The 17,095-nt window shown below is 44.6% G+C and overlaps 1 protein-coding gene across 12 annotated transcripts in view; it reads left to right on the top strand.

The window, feature by feature from the left end:
- fryl (furry homolog, like) overlaps nt 1-17,095 on the top strand; it is a 634,639-nt gene that overhangs the window by 279,483 nt on the left and 338,061 nt on the right. For all 12 annotated transcript variants that reach the window (XM_041198439.1, XM_041198448.1, XM_041198467.1 and 9 more), the window contains one exon: nt 15,103-15,182. In XM_041198439.1, coding sequence (XP_041054373.1) covers nt 15,103-15,182 — 80 coding nt within the window. The remainder of the gene's footprint in view (nt 1-15,102; nt 15,183-17,095) is intronic.

Below are 17,095 nucleotides of genomic sequence, written 5' to 3'. Positions count from 1 at the left end.
CACCCCAGAAGGTCAGTCAGGCTAATGACATGCCCGTGTTAAAAGAGTCGGTTATGAAAACAACCTAGAGCACAATCTACTCTATATGAAAGCGGTGGAAGAAGTGACTTATTTGTATGTCACATTATGTAGCATTCCGGGTCCTATAAGTGTAGGTTTATGCTACATGTATTCTGCTTCCAAAATGTGTCTGAAACCCAATTTCAAAAGAACATTTACTATTAAGCAGTAATTATATGTTTTCCACATCTGACATCCTTTGATTTCTGAGCAAGATTAATAATTTAATTCAAGTTGGGCACAATTTGTGCTGTGGGCCCATTCCATGAGAAGATAGATAAAGATTTCTCATACTCAATTCAGATAAGATGCTTCAATTCCTTGTTTAACCAGAATTTGAATCTAGGTTGCTGAGGCGAAAAGCTTATCTAACACATTATAGTACCTGGTCCTTTTTCTTTCTATATCTGCAGAATAGTGATCTTGTGGTAGAAACGAAAATCTTCATTATGTTTAGAAAATACTTGGATATGCACATTACGCGCCGGAGCTACAGGGCTATGGAGCAAGAGATGGAAAGTGGGATTAAGTGGCATAGATCTATCTTGACCAGTACACATATGGTGGGCTTAAAGACTGTACCTTAAAAATCTGTTTTTTAAAATTATTTCATGGAATGGGGGCATTGCTGGCAATGCCAGCATTCGTTGCCCACCTATGATTGCCCTTGAGAAAATGGCGGTGAGCCCCCTTCTTGAACCACTCCAGTCCATCTGGTATAGGTACAAGCACAGTGCTGTTGGGAAGGAAGTTCCAGGATTTTGAACTTACGACAGTGAAGGAATGGCAATATAGGTCCAAACCAGGATGGGGTGTGATGGTGTGGAGGGGATCTTGCAGATGGAAGTCCCATGTGTCTGCTGCCCTTGCCCTTCTGGATGGTAGAGGTCACAGGTTTGGAAAGTGCCATGAGAGGAGCCTTTGTGAGTTACTGCAGTGCATTTTGTAAATGAATACACTGCTGCCACTGTATATTGGCGGAGGAGGAAATGAATGTTTAAAGGTGCTGGGTGGGGTGCCGATCAAGTGGACTGCTTTACCTTGGATGGTTTCAAGCTTCTTGAGTATTGTTAGAGCTGCAGTCATCTAGGCAAGTGGAAAATATTCCATCACGCTCCTGACTCGTGCCTTATGGATGATGGACAGGCTTTTGGGAGTCAGGAGGTGAGTTATTTGCTTCAGAATTCCCAGTCTCTGCCCTGCTCTTGTAGCCACAATATTTATATGGCTGGCCCAGTTCAATTTCTGGTCAATTGTAAGCCCCCCCAGAATGTTGGTAGTGGGGGATTCAGCGATGGCAATACCATTGAGCGTCAAGAGGAGATGGTTAGATTCTTTCTTCTTGGAGATGGTCATTGTCTGGCACTTGTGTGGTGTGACTGTCACTTACCACTTACCACTCAAGCCTGAATGTTGTCGAGGTCTTGGTGCATATGAGCACAGACTGCATCAGTATCTGAGGAGTGACGATTGATGCTGAGCATTGTGCAATCATAAGCAAACATTACCACTTCTGACCTTAAGATGGAAGGAAGATGATTGGGCCTAGGACACTACCCTGAGAAACTCTGCAGTGATCTTGAATTTGGATGATTTTCCTCTAAAGCCACAACCATCTTCCTTTGTGGTATGTATGACTACAACCAGTGGAGAGTTTTCCTCTGATTCCCATTGACTTCAGTTTTTCCCAGATCTTTGATGTCACATCGGTCAAATGCTGCCTTGATGTCAAGGGCAGTCATTCTCACCTCACCTCTTGACTTCAACTCTCTTGACCATGTGAAGATGAAGGCTGTAACGAGGTCAGAAGCCAAGTGCCCCTGGTGGAACCCAGACTCATCACTGAGCAGATTATTATTGTGTAACTGCTACTTTATATAGCATTGTCATCCACGCCACTTTGCTGATGATCGATAGGAGGCTGATGGGGCAGTAATTGGCCAGATTAGATTTGCTTTGCTTTTTTTTGTGGACAGGACATGTTTCTATGAAACCCCTTCTACAGCAGCAACAACTTGATTTTTTTTATAAGACCTTTAGTGTAATAAAATGTCCCAAGGCACAGAGACATAACAAATCAAAATATAACGCTGAACAATGTAAGGAGATGACCAAAAGCTTGGCCAAAGCAGCAGGCTTTATGGAAGGTCTTAAAAGGAAGAAAGGGAGGTGGAGAGATTTAGGGAGCGAATTCTAGAGCTTCTGCCCCAGGTAGATGAAGGCATAGCCATCAATGGTGGACTGATTAAAGTCTGAGATGCTCAACAGGCCAGAATAAGAGGAACACGGATGTATCAGAGGGTGGGAGGTTACAAAGATAGGGAGAGGTGACACCTTAAAGGGATTTGAAAATAAGGATTGGAAATTTAAGATTGAGTCTTTGCTTATTTGGGAACTAATGTATGTCAATTAGGATTAGGATGATGGGCAAACAGCCTTTGCCTGATAGGACGTGGGCAGCAGAATTTTGGATGACCTTAAGTTTGTGGAGGATGGAACATGGGAGGACAGCTGAGTATGTGTTGGAACAATAAAGTCTAGAGGAAACTGTCATCGAGAGGATGAAAGTTTCAGCAACAGACGGGAGTGGAGGTTAAATAGTTGGTCTTAGTGATAGCATGGATGTTTGGTCAGAAACTGATTCATGGTTAAATGTGTTGAAGTTTGTGAATAGCCTGGTTCAACCTCAGACAGTTGTCAGGGAGGGGGATGGAGTTAGTGATTAGACAGTGGAGTTTGTGGTGGGGGCTGAAGTTTTGGTCTTTCCCCAGTGCCACGCATCTGACCTCATTACACCATTTGCCACTGCTCAGATATTGAAGCATCCATTGTCAAATGTAGCATGACCTGGACAATGTCCACATTTGGGCTGACAAGTGGCAAGTAACGTTCATGCCACATAAGTGCGAGGCAATGACCATCTCCAGCAAGAGAGAATCTAACCATCACCTCTTGACATTACCGTCATTAAATCCCACACTATCAACATCCTGGGGGATTACTGTTGACCAGAAACTGAACTGGACTAGCCACATAAGTACTGTGGCTATAAGAGCAGGTCAGAGGCTAGGAACCTTGCAGCGAGTAACTCACCTCCTGAATCCCCAAAGCCTGTCCACCATCTACGAGGTACAAGTCAGGAATGTGATGGAATACTCTCCACTTGCCTGGATAAGTGCAGCTCCAACAACACTTGAAGCTTGACACTGTCCTGGACAAAGCAGTCCACCTGATAGGCACCCCTTCCACAAAAATTAACTCCCTCCACTACCAACAAAGAGTGGCAGCAGTGTGTGCTATCTACAAGATGCACTGCAGAAACTCACCAAGGCTCCTTAGGCAGCACCTTCCAATCCCACAACCGCTACCACCTAGAAGGACAAGGGAGCAGATATATGGGAGCACTACCACTTGGAAGTTCCCTCCAAGCCATTCACCATCCTAACTTGGAAATATATCGCTGTTCCTTCACTGTCTCTGGGTGCAAAAACCTGGAACTCCTTTTCTAACAACACTGTGGGTGTACCTACACAACAGGGTATCCCGCAGTTTAAGGAGGCAGCTCACCACCACCTTCTGAAGGGCAGTTAGGGATGGGCAATAAATGTTGGCCTAGCCAGTGACACCCACATCCCGTAAATGAATTAAAAAAAAATAATTGAAAAAAATTTCTGCTCATCCAATACTGGATGTTGGTCAAATGGCCTGACAATCTAGAGGCAGTGGAGGGGTCGACAGAGTGGCGGAGAGGTAGAACTGGCTATTGTCAACATGCTTTTGGAAACTGATGTTGCGTTTTCAGATTATGTTGCCATGAGGCAGCATGTAGCTGAGAAATAGGAGGGGCAAAGTGTAGATCCTTGAGAGACAGTAGAAGTAACTTTGCAGGACGGGGAGAAAGTCCATTACAGATGATTCTCTGCCTATGATTAGATAGACAAAGATGTAACCAGAGTGAAGTCCCATGAACTGGACAACAGTAGAGGGGCTTTGGAGGTGGATGTTATGATCAATTGTGCAGACAGGTTGCGAAGAACCAAGAGATGTAGTTTACCTTAGTTACAGTACAGAGGATGTCATTTGTAATTCACGCATGTCTTTTAGGGATGGAACTTTGCCCTTCTTACCCAGTCTGGCCTATATGCAACTCTGGACCCACAGCAACATGAATTGGCCAAGCATGCCACTTGGTTGTATTCAAGAAAGTGGTTCACCACCACCTTCTCAAGGGCAAATAAGGAAAAGCAATAAATGCTGGCCTTGTCAGCAAAACCCAGATCCCATGAATGATTAAAATAAAAGCCTTCAATCACTTAATTGCAGTTTTAACCGTCCACTTGCCCCCACTTCTTTCTAACTCCAATTTCTTGGATGTTCACCCTTTGAAAAAACTCTTCCCCCAGCTCATTCATAATTGCACTTTTAAACTTTCAACTGCCTAACTGTTGACCTTTCGTTTGCCACAATAGTTCTGCATCTGTGATCTGTTCGATCATTCCTTCATCTTCATCTTTGATGCTCTTGTACACAGTAAAATCCTTAGTCTCTTCTAGCCTGATTGTTCCAGCTGGTTTTGCATCTGTCTGTGCTTTGTCAGGTCCAAAGTGCTCATTGCCACCATGCTAAGCTGAATGTATTAAGAACAGATCTAGCAGCTTAGAACTTGGAACCCAGCAGGCACTATATACCAGCAACAGAATTTATTCCACCACAATCTCTAACCTCATAGCCCAGCATACCCTTATACCTCCATTTTCATTAAGCCTGATGAGCAACCCTGGTTCAATGAGGAGCATGTAAGCAGATGCCTGGAGCAGCAACAGACGTTCCTGAAAATGAGATGTTAACCTGGTGCAACTCAATATAGGGGGCTAACACATGTTAAACAGAGGAAACAGCATGCTTTAGATGGGGGTAAGTTGCCCCACAAACAATGGATCAATAACAGCAACTTGTGTTTATATAGTGGCTTTAACACCATGAAACACCCTAAGGTGCTTCACAGGACCATTATTGAACAAAATTGGACACAGTGGAGGGATTGAGAGAGGTGGCTGTGTGATAGAGCAGTGTGTTGTCACTGTACACATGGAAACTAACATTGTGTTTTTTGGATGATGTCGGCAAGGGGCAGCATGTATGTAAGAAATAGGGGGAAGGTAAGGATTGGTCCTTGGGGGACACCAAAGATAACAGTCGGTGCAGTAATAAGAAGAGAAGCTATTGCAGATGAGTTTCTGATCATAAGAACCAGGAACCAGGCGAATACAGTCCCGCCCCAGCTGGATGATGATAAAAGAAATTGCATTTATATTGTGCTCTTCATGACTACCAGAGTCCCAAAGCACCCTACAGTCAATTAAGTACCTTTGAAGTGTAGTCATTGTTGAAATGTATGAAATGTAGCAGCTAATTTATGTACATCAAACTCCCACAAACAGCACTGTGATAATGACCAGATGATCCATTTTTGCAATGTTAGTGAAAAGATAAATATTGGCCAGGACGCTGGGGAGAACTGGTTTGCTTTTCTCAGAAATCTTCAAAATCATTTACATCTTGCTGAGAGAGGTCAAATAGGCCTCAGTTTAATTTGTCACCCGACTTGTGACAATGCAGCACTCCAGCAGTACTGCACTGGATTGTCAACTTAAATTCTTACACTCAAGTCCCAGTGTGAGACTTGAACCCACAACCTTCTGACTCAGCAGTGGGAGTGCTACCAACTGAGCCACGATGAAGAGGCATTGGAGGAGGATGGTGTGGGCAGTTATGTCAAAGGTTGCAAACAGGTCAAGAACCGATTAGGAGGAATAGTTTTCCTTTGCAGTCATATAAGATGCCATTTATAACTTCGTTAAGAACTGTTTCAGTACTGTGGCAAGGACAAAACTTTATGGAGAGGTTCTAATGTGGAGTTTTGGGCATGTTGGGCATACAGTTGAGAGATTACTGCAAATTTAAGAGCTTTGGAGAGGAAAGGGAGTTTAGAGTTAGGGCAGTAGTTTGCGAGGATAAAGGTGTTAAAGGTTGTTTTTTTGAGGAGGGTGTGATGACAGCAAATTTAAAGGAGAGGGGGACAGTACCTGAGGAGAAAGAACCATTGACAGTACAGGCTAACATGCAAACCAGAACAGGTCAAAGCTGTGCAATCCTACCACAGCCAGTTGAAATGGAGGAGGACAATTAAAACAACTAATCAGAGGAAGAGGCTCCATGAACATACCAATTCTGAATGATGGTGGAACCTAGAGCATGAGTACAAAAGACAAGGCTGAATCATTCACATCATCTTCAGCCAGAAGTGCTGGGAAGATTCTTCTTCTCAGCCTCCTTCTGACATCCACACCATTATAGCTGTCAATGTTCAGTAAATTTGATCCACTCCACATGATACCAAGAAATGGCTGCATGGACTGGACAAAAGAGAGGAAGGTTGCATTTGTATGGTGCCTTTCATGAGCTCAGGACTTTATACCCATTGATATATTATTTGAAGTGTTGACAGTGTTGTGATGTAGGGAACGTGAGCCAATTTGTGCACAGTCAGCTCCCTCAAACAGCAATTTAATGATGACCACATAATCTGTTGTAGCTCGCTGCAGATAAATATTGGCCAGGTTACCATAAAAATGCCCTTGCTCTTCAAAATAGTATCATTGGAATCTTTTGCATCCACCCGAGAGGGCATACAAGACCTCAGTTTAATATCTTATCGAATGGTGCAGCATTCCCTCAGTTTTGCATTTGGAAGGTCCCCAAGGTTTTCTTCTTAAGTCTCTGGAATGGGACTCGAATCCACAAACTTTTAACGGGGCATGAGTGCTACTAACAGCCATGGCTGACATAGCAAAGGCTATGGACCCTGACAACATCTCGGCTGTAGTACTGACCTGTGCTACAAAACTAGCCACGCTTCTAGCTAAGCTGTTCCACTACAGCTATTGCCATCTACCTGACAATATGAAAAATTGTCCAGGCATGCTCAGTTTAATTACTGTACTAAGATAAAATTCACTGCCACTTCTCTTTCCGGAATGCCTACCTTGAAGAAGTACTGCTGTTCTCTCCGACAGAATTTCTGTTTATCTCTTTCATTCTGTTCATCTTCATTGCTTTCCATTTCCCTCCTGGTGTTTGACAAGGTGTTTAACAAAACTCGCTTTCACAGCCATATTTCCTTCCTCAGCGACTGTCTCCATCTCCGACTTGCCCCACATGGATTCCAACTGAAGTTCCATCCTTCATGTTTCGAATCCACCCAGGATTACAGGTATCTCCAGGACATTCGGTGTTCCCCGGACTGCTGTTCTCGCCACATCCTGAGATCCATGTTCAGCGCCATGTGCTACCATATGAACACACTCGACTTCTCCCTCCAGCAGCACCAACTCATCCTATCTCAAAGCTGTCCTTGTCCCCAGTTTGATTTTATTCTTTGTCACATCCGACGCCTTAGCAAGAAACTTTTTCTCTTCCTTTCAGGTGTTAAGGAATGCAAGCTCTAACAACTTATTGATACCAACGCACATTCAGGACTCTCCACCCCTTCCCGTCCCTCTGATCCCATCCCTCCTTCCAATCCCAGCCCTTGCCATGTATTCGCCATATCCTCTAACCTTCCCCGCTCTGATGCTGAACATTCTGTACTCAGCAAAGGACTCGGTTTCATAACAAAAACAGAATTACCTGGAAAAACTCAGCAGGTCTGGCAGCATCGGCGGAGAAGAAAAGAGTTGACGTTTCGAGTCCTCATGACCCTTCAACAGAACTTGGTGAATCCAAGGAGAGGGGTGAAATATAAGCTGGTTTAAGGTGGTTGGGGGCGGGGGGGGAGGAGAAGAGGGAGAGAGATAAGTGGAGGGGGTGGTGTAGTTGTAGGGACAAGCAAGCAGTGATAGGAACAGATAATCAAAAGATGTCACAGACAAAACAACACAGGTGTTGAAGTTGGTGATATTATCTAAACGAATGTGCTAATTAAGAATGGATGGTAGGGCACTCAAGGTACAGCTCTAGTGGAGGTGGGGGAGCATAAAAGATTTTAAAAAAATGGAAATAGGTGGGAAAAGACAAGTCTATATAAATTATTGGAAAAAACAAAAGGAAGGGGGAAGAAACAGAAAGGAGGTGGGGATGGAGGAGGGAGTTCAAGATCTAAAGTTGTTGAATTCAATATTCAGTCCGGAAGGCTGTAAAGTGCCTAGTCGGAAGATGAGGTGCTGTTCTTCCAGTTTGCGTTGGGCTTCACTGGAACAATGCAGCAAGCCAAGGACAGACATGTGGGCAAGAGAGCAGGGTGGAGTGTTAAAATGGCAAGAGACAGGGAGGTTTGGGACATTCTTGCGGACAGATCGCAGGTGTTCTGCAAAGCGGTCGCCCAGTTTACGTTTGGTCTCTCCAATGTAGAGGAGACCACATTGGGAGCAACGAATGCAGCAGACTAAGTTGGGGGAAATGCAAGTGAAATGCTGCTTCACTTGAAAGGAGTGTTTGCGCCCTTGGATGGTGAGGAGAGAGGAAGTGAAGGGGCAGGTGTATATTTTGCGTGGGCATGGAGAGGTGCCACAGGTAGGGGTTGAGGAGTAGGGGGTGATGGAGGAGTGGACCAGGGTGTCCCGCAAGGAACGATCCCTACGGAATGCCGCTAGGGGGGGTGAAGGGAAGATGTGTTTGGTGGTGGCATCATGCTGGAGTTGGCGGAAATGGCGGAGGATGATCCTTTGAATGCGGAGGTTGGTGGTGTGATAAGTGAGGACAAGGGGGCCCTATCATGTTTCTGGGAGGGAGGAGAAGCCGTGAGGGCGGATGTGCGGGAGATGGGCCGGACACGGTTGAGGGCCCTGTCAACGATTTTGGGTGGAAAACCTCAGTTAAGGAAGGAGGACATGTCAGAGGAACTGTTTTTGAAGGTAGCATTATCAGAACAGATGCGACGGAGGTGAAAGAACTGAGAGATTGGGATGGAGTCCTTACAGGAAGCGGGGTGTGAGGAGCTGTAGTCAAGGTAGCTGTGAGAGTTGGTAGGCTTGTAATGGATATTTGTGGACAGTCTATCACCAGAGATTGAGACAGAGAGGTCAAGGAAGGGAAGGGAAGTGTCAGAGATGGACCACGTGAAAATGATGGAGAGGTGGAGATTAGAAGCAAAATTAATAAATTTTTCCAAGTCTCGACGAGAGCATGAAGCAGCACCGAAGTAATCATCGATGTACCGGAGACAGAGTTGTGGAAGGGGGCCGGAGTAGGACTGGAACAAGGAATGTTCCACATACCCCATAAAGAGACAGGCATAGCTGGGGCACATGTGGGTACCCATAGCCACACCTTTTACTTGGAGGAAGTGAGTGGAGTTGAAGGAGAAATTGTTCAGTGTGAGAACGAATTTAGCCAGATGGAGGAGAGTAATGGTGGATGGGGATTGTTCGGGCCTCTGTTCAAGGAAGAAGCTAAGGGCCCTCAGACCATCCTGGTGGGGGATGGAGGTGTAAAGGGATTGGACATCCATGGTGAAGAGGAAGAGGTTGGGGCCAGGGAACTGGAAATTGTTGATGTGACGTAAGATGTCAGAGGAATCACGGATGTAGGTGGGAAGGGATTGGACAAGGGGAGAGAGAAGGGAGTCAAGATAACGAGAAATGAGTTCCGTGGGGCAGGAGCAAGCTGACATGATTGGTCTACCGGGACAGTTCTGTTTGTGGATTTTGGATAGGAGGTAGAAGCGGGCCGTCCAAGGTTGGGCGACTATCAGGTTGGAAGCTGTGGGAGGAAGATCTCCAGAGGAGATGAGGTCAGTGACAGTCCTGGAAACAATGGCTTGATGTTCAGTGGTGGGGTTATGGTCCAGGGAGAGGTAGGAGGAAGTGTCTGCGAGTTGACGCTCAGCCTCCGCGAGGTAGAGGTCAGTGCGCCAGACAACAACAGCACCACCCTTGTCAGCGGGTTTGATGACAATGTTGGGGTTTGATGACAATGTTGGTGTTGGACCTGAGAAAACGGAGTGCAGAAAGTAGAGAGAGAGAGAGATTAGAATGGGTGAGAGGAGCAGAGAAATTGAGACGACTAATGTCGCGCCGACAGTTCTCAATGAAAAGATCAAGAGAAAGTAAGAATCCAGAGGGAGGGGTCCAGGTGGAGGGAGAATATTGGAGGGGGTAAAAGGATCCGTTGAACGGGGAGAGGACTTCTGCCCAAAGAAGTGAGCCCGGAGACGAAGACGGCGGAAGAAGAGTTCAGCATCACTCCGAGCTCAAAATTCACTGAGATGAGGGCGTAAGAGTATGAAACTAATTCCTTTGCTGAGCACTGAATGTTCAGTGTCAGAGAGGGGAAGGTCAGGGGGTATAGTGAATACACGGCCGGGGCTGGGATTGGAAGATTGGGTGGGGACGGAGGGACAGGCCAGGGTGGAGGGTCCTAGATGGGTGTTGGGGTCGATGAGCTGTTGGAGTTTTTTTTTCTGTTTTTGTTTTGGATTTCCAGCATCCGCAGTTTTTTTGTTTTTATGACTCAGTTTCATACCCTTACGACCTCACCTCAATGAATTTCGTCCTCGGCACAATGCTGAACTCTTCTTCCGCCGCCTTCGTTTCTGTGTTCACTTCTTTGGGCAGGAGTCCTCCCCCCATTCAATGGATCCTTTCACCTGACTCCAGTATTCTCCCTGGGCCCCTCCCTTTCACCTCTGACCTGCTCTTGATTTGTTCATTGAGAACTGTCGGCGTGACATCGGCCACCTCAATCTCTCTGGTTGTCTCACGCACTCTAACCTGTCTCCTTCGAACTTGCTGCATTCCGTTCTCTTAGGTCTGACTCTGCCTTTGTTATCAAACCTGCCGACAAGGGTGGTGCTGCTGTTGTCTGGCATACTGACCTCTATCTCGCAGAGGCTGTGCGCCGGCTCTCAGATACTCCTCCCTACCTTCCCCTGGACCATGACCTCACCACCAAACATCAAGCTATTGTTTCCAAGACTGTCACTGACCTCACCTTCTCTGGAGTTCTCCCCTTTTCAGCTTCCAACCTCATAGTATCCCAACCCCGCACCACCTCCAACCTCCTTCGCAAAATCCACAAACAGGACCATCCCAGTGGACCCATCGTGTTGGCCTGTTGCTGCCGCACGGAACTAATTTCTTCTAACCTTGACTCCATTCTCTCTCCCCTTGTCCAGTCTCTTCCCACCTACATCCATGATTCCTATGATGCCCTAGGTCTTATCAACAATTTCCAGTTCCCTGGCCCTAACCACTGCCTATTCGCCATGGATGTCCAATCCCTCTACACCTCCATCCTCCACCCTCCACCAGGATGTTCTGAGGCTCTCCATTTCTTCCTTGAACAGAGGCCTGAACAATTCCCATCCACCGCCAGTCTCCTCTGTCTGGCTGAACTTGTTCGCTCACTGAACAATTTTCCCTAAACTTTTTCACTTCCTCCAAATGAAAGGTGTGGCTATGAGTACCTGCATGGGCCCAAGTGATCCCTGTCTCCTTATGGGTAAATGGAACTTTCTTCTTCCAGTTCCACTCAGGCCCCTTCCCACAATTCCTTTATTGGCATATTGATGACTGTTATGTGCTGCTTCATGCTCTCGTCTGGACCTTTTTGCTTGAATTCCCACCCCTCTATCACCTTCACATAGTCCACCTCTGACACTTCCCTTCCCTTCCTTGACCTCTCTGCCTCCATTTCTGGTGATAGACTGTCCACCAATATTCGTTACAAGCCCACTGACTCCCACAGCTATCTTGACAACAGCTTCTCACACCCTGCATCCTGTAAGGCCTCCATCCCATTCTCTCAGTTCCTTCACCTCCATCACATCTGTTTCAAAGATGCCACTTTCCAAAACGGCGCTTCTGCCATGTCTTTTTTCCTTAACTGAGGTTTCACCCCACTGTGGTAGAAAGGGCCTTGAACCGTGTCCGACCCATCTCCCACGCCCCTACCCTCACACCTTCCCCTCCCTCCCAGAAGCATGATAGGGTCCCCCTTGTCCTCACTTTTCACCCCACCAGTCTCTGCACTCAAAGGACCATCCTCCACCCTTTCCCCCAACTCCAGCATGATGCCAGCACCAAACATATAACATATCTTCCCTTCAAACCACCCCCCTCCGGTTGGCATACTGTAGGAACCTTTCCTTCCGGGACAGCCTGGTCTCCTCCATCAACCCCAACACCTTCCCTCAGCACCTTCCCATGCGACCGCAGAAGATGTAACAGCTGGCCCTTTACCTCCTCACCGTCCAACGGCCCAAACACTTCTTTCAGGTGAAGCAGCGCTTCACTTGCACCTCCTTCAAATTTGGTCTACTGCATTTGCTGCCCCCAATGCAACCTCCTCTACACTGGGGAGACCAAATGCAGACTGGATAACTGCTTTGCGGAACACCTTCGTCTTATCCTCAAGCATGATCCCGACCTTCCTGTCGCTTGGTATTTCATCACACCAACCTGCTCTCATGCCCACATGTACGTCCTTCGTCTGCTGCAATGTTTCAGTGAAGTCCAATGCAAACTGGAGGAACAGCACCTCACCTTCCGACTAGGTACTTTATAGCCTTCTGGACTTAACATCGAGTTCAACAACTTCAGACCATGAACTCTCTCCTCTATCTTCATCCCCTTTTTAATCCCTTTTTTAAAATTTATTTTTATTTTTTATCTACTTATTTTTATTTTTATTAATTTATTCATTGTTTTATTCCCTTTCTTATCCCTTTTTATCCTTTTTCCCAACCACTGCCCTTCCCACCCCCAAAAGGGCCATCTGTCACTTGTAACTGTTGTGCTTTCAGAGTGCTGACCCTTGTTCTGCTATTAACACCTCTTGCTATCTTACCTTTATGCCACTTTCAGCACCTTCTTTACTCTTTACCACTACCATTAACACTCCCTTTGTCTTGTGTCCATGATATTTTTGTCAATCTCCCCTAAACCCTCACCTATTACTGACCTATCCAGCTTCACCAGCTCCACCCCCCCAATCAGTATAAATTTCATCACATTTCTACTTCTCTTTAGCTCTGAAGAAGAATCATACGAGCTCGAAATGTTAACTCTGTTTCTCTCTCCACAGATATTGTCAGCCCTGCTGAGTCTTTCCAGCATTTTCTGTTTTTATTTAATTACTGTCAGCCAATATTCAATCCTTAGCAAAGTGATGGAAGGATTTGTTAATAGTGCCACTTACTGATCAATAGCATACTCACCAATTCTCATTTGGGTTCTGCAAGATCTCTCCGCTCTAGCTGCAGTCCAGGCATGGACACAAAAACTGAATTGGAGTTGATGTGGGAGTGACTGCCCTTGATAATATTATAACAGTGACTATACTTCGAAAGTACTTCATTGTCTATAAAGTGCTTTGAGGTGTTCAGTGGACATGAAAATCACTATATGAACATAAGTCTTTCTTCCTTTCTTAACACCAAGGCAGCATTCGATTGATTTTAGCCTTAAGGGGCCCATCTCAACGATAGCCTACTCTGGAACATTGAGATAAAAACAAAAAAACTGCAGATGCTGGAAATCCAAAACAAAAACAGAATTACCTGGAAAAACTCAGCAGGTCTGGCAGCATCGGCGGAGAAGAAAAGAGTTGACGTTTCGAGTCCTCATGACCCTTCGACAGAACTTGAGTTCGAGTCCAAGAAAGAGTTGAAATATAAGTTGGTTTAAGGTGTGTGTGTGGGGGGCGGAGAGAGAGAGAGGTTGGGGGGGGGTGTGGTTGTAGGGACAAACAAGCAGTGATAGAAGCAGTCACTGCTTGTTTGTCCCTACAACCACACCCCCCCCCCCCAACCTCTCTCTCTCTCTATCTCTCCGCCCCCCACATACACACCTTAAACCAGCTTATATTTCAACTCTTTCTTGGACTCGAACTCAAGTTCTGTCGAAGGGTCATGAGGGCTCGAAATGTCAACTCTTTTCTTCTCTGCCGATGCTGCCAGACCTGCTGAGTTTTTCCAGGTAATTCTGTTTTTACTCTGGAACATTGCCTGCCTTTGTCCCTACCTAGTGTTATTTACTGCCAAAACCCTTATCTGTGTCTTTAGAATAGCTCATTCTGAAGGTGACAATGTGCCCCTGATGGCTTTTCATTACTCTCCATAAACTTCTGTTTGTCTAAAACTCAGCTGCCTATATCTCATCCCACACTAAACCACCCATCGGTCTTCAGCTGCCCTGGTACAAAGCTCTGGAATTTGCTCCCTAAACCTCATTGCCTCTTAGCCTCTCTCCCTTCTTTAAGACCCTTCTTAAAATTCTGACTAAGCTTTTGGTCAATCCTCCTAATACTTTCCACTTGGTATCAATTTTTCTTTGAAGTATTTTGGGTTGTTTTTCAATGATGAAGGCATTGTGTAACTAAAAGTTGTTGCTTCCATGGTAATAGTGTTCTTCATAAAAGCTCCACCTCAATTTTTATTTTAGCCAAAGTAGAAATGGCTGCCAACCTAAGGAATAATTATGGATATTTTAACTTTTCATCAAAATTATTTTTGTTTTATTAACGCCCAAGTTTCTCAAAATGATAACTGACCTGGAGACCTAGGCAACATAATGTGAGCTTTTTTGCCACATTTCAAAAAAGCTTATCGCTGTGGAAATGAGACTTCATCTTTTCCAGTCATGTGTTTTTCAGTATGTTGATCTCTGCCATTTATTTTCAATACCTGTGTACAACATGTACTGTAATACTAAACACATTAGCAATATAATATTTTCACAGGGAGAAGTGCCTTTTACTTTCATCTACATGTGAAGTAGAAAGGTGTAAATGCTGGTGTTCAAAAGAGGTGGGATAAATATATACTATAACCTTTTGAGGAAATGTGAAGGGTTGGGGAGGAGTAAGTTTTTTTGTTGTTGTAGTCTTAAATTTGAACTCATTGAAGCTTAGTTATAATTTGTAAGGGAATGGAGAAAGTACACTTTCACCATATCCTTGTAGCAGAAAAACGTGCAACCTGGATTACTTGCAGTTTAAAAGCATACATTCCACAACAATGCTGATATGTTAATTGCTTTACAGATTCCTCTTCATCCAGTGCCAGATGCTTTAGTACATGAAGTTCTGAACTTGGCTTTTAAGCACTTTAAACACAGGGAAGGGTAAGTTGGCTCTTTGCCTTTTTTGTCAATGCTTTCACAGTAGTGTTTTATGTATACATAAAAGTTTGTGGTTTCTTGCTGAAATGTAGTGCTTTGCCAATATTCTATATTAAACACTCATAACCCAAGCAAGGTCAATTATTCTTTAACTGACCTGTGGAACTCTGCAGTGAAGAATGTTCCCCGAGCTAATGCGCATTCAATTATAATGCCATTTACTGGTTAAAATGTGTTTCAAGGTCCTTCTCAGAGAGGGGTAAATTAGAGAGCAATCACTGAGCCATGGAGGGAGACTGGGAGGGGCCACAAAAAATTTGGTGTAAAAGATAGACTAAAAGAAGGGTTTTGAAAGTGGAGAGAGAAGGGGAATGACAAAGAGGGTTCAATAGCTCTAGAGAGTATGACTGAAATTGCTGATGGCTCTGCGACCAGTGGAAGAGAAATGAGAGGAGAAATGACTTTAAAAAACTGGAGCTGGAGGACCAGAAATTGTGGGAGGAGATCTGGGGCTTGAGGACATTTCAGAGATGGAATGAGCCAGACCTCTGGAAGGATTTGTGGATAAAGACATTTTAAACTTAAGAACAAAAAATGCTGGAACAGCTCAGCAGGTCAGGCAACATCTGTAGAGAGAAACAGAGTTAAAGTTTCACGTTGATTGGAAAATCACTGCACATACCTAACCCTGCACTAAATCCTGCTCACCCATTGGTTCTGATGAAAGGTCATCAACCTGAAAAATTAACTTTGTTTCTGTGCATAGTTGCTGCCAGGCCTGCTGAGTTTTTCCAGCAATTTTGTTCTTATTTCAAATTTCTAGCATCTGCAGTATTTTGCTTTTGAAGAAGAAAATTGATCTCTGAAAGAAGTGACCAATGAATCATAAGAGGAGTATAGCAAAAAGCTGCTGTCCTTGCTGACCAATGATTGGCAGGTGAAATGGATGTTTGATAGATGTGAGGAAGGGAGGCATGATTAAGGACGGCATTGGTATAACAGAGTGAGATTACCTTAGTTCTAGAGATCAAAATGTAGAATTGTTTTGGGTAGAGATGAGAAATAGTAAAGGTTTAAAAGTCACTTGTGAGAGTGGTTTATAGGCCCACTAACAGTAACCACTATAGGATGGGATATACAGGAAGAAGTAATGGGGGCTTCTGAGAAAGGTATGTCGATAATCATGATGATTTCGATCATATAGATTGGAAAAATCAGATTGGCAACATAGCCTGGATGATGAGTTCATAGTATTTTTGGGACACTTTCTTAGAGCAGCACGTTTTGGCACCAACCAGGGAGGAGGCTATACTAGACCTGGTAATGTGCAGTCAGAGGGGATTAATTAGTGACCTTATTGTGAAGACGCCTCTAGGTAGCAGTGATCATAATATGATTGAATTTCATATTCAGCTTGAGGGAAAGAGGACTGGATGTAAGGCAAGTGTTTTAAACTTAAATAAGGGCAATTATGAGGGCATGAAGACGTCACTGGCTAAAGTGAACTGGGAAATTAGGTTAGGGTACAGGTTGGTAGAGATGCAGTGGCAGACATTTAAGGAGATATTTCAGAATACACAAAAAAGGTACACTCCAATGAGATAGAAAGGCTCTTAAGGGAAGGACACACTATCCGTGGCTAGTTAAAGGTAGTGTGAAATTGAAAGAGTGTATAATCCACGAAGATGAGTGGCAGGTCAGAAGATTGGACAATGTATTAAGAACACCAAAGAATGACTAAAAATTAAGAAAGAGGAGAAATTAGTAGCTAGAAATATAAAAACAGATAGCGAAAGTTTCTACACGTATGTAGAAAGAAGAGTAAGAAAAATGAGCGTTGGTCCTCTAGAGAGAGGAGTGAGGATAGGAATTAATAAAGGAAAATAAGGAAATAGTGGATGAATTAAACAGATAAT

Source organism: Carcharodon carcharias, chromosome 1, assembly GCF_017639515.1.
Source record: "Carcharodon carcharias isolate sCarCar2 chromosome 1, sCarCar2.pri, whole genome shotgun sequence".
Classification (NCBI taxonomy): Eukaryota; Metazoa; Chordata; class Chondrichthyes; order Lamniformes; family Lamnidae; genus Carcharodon; species Carcharodon carcharias.
This window is presented reverse-complemented; position numbering and strand designations above follow the sequence as displayed.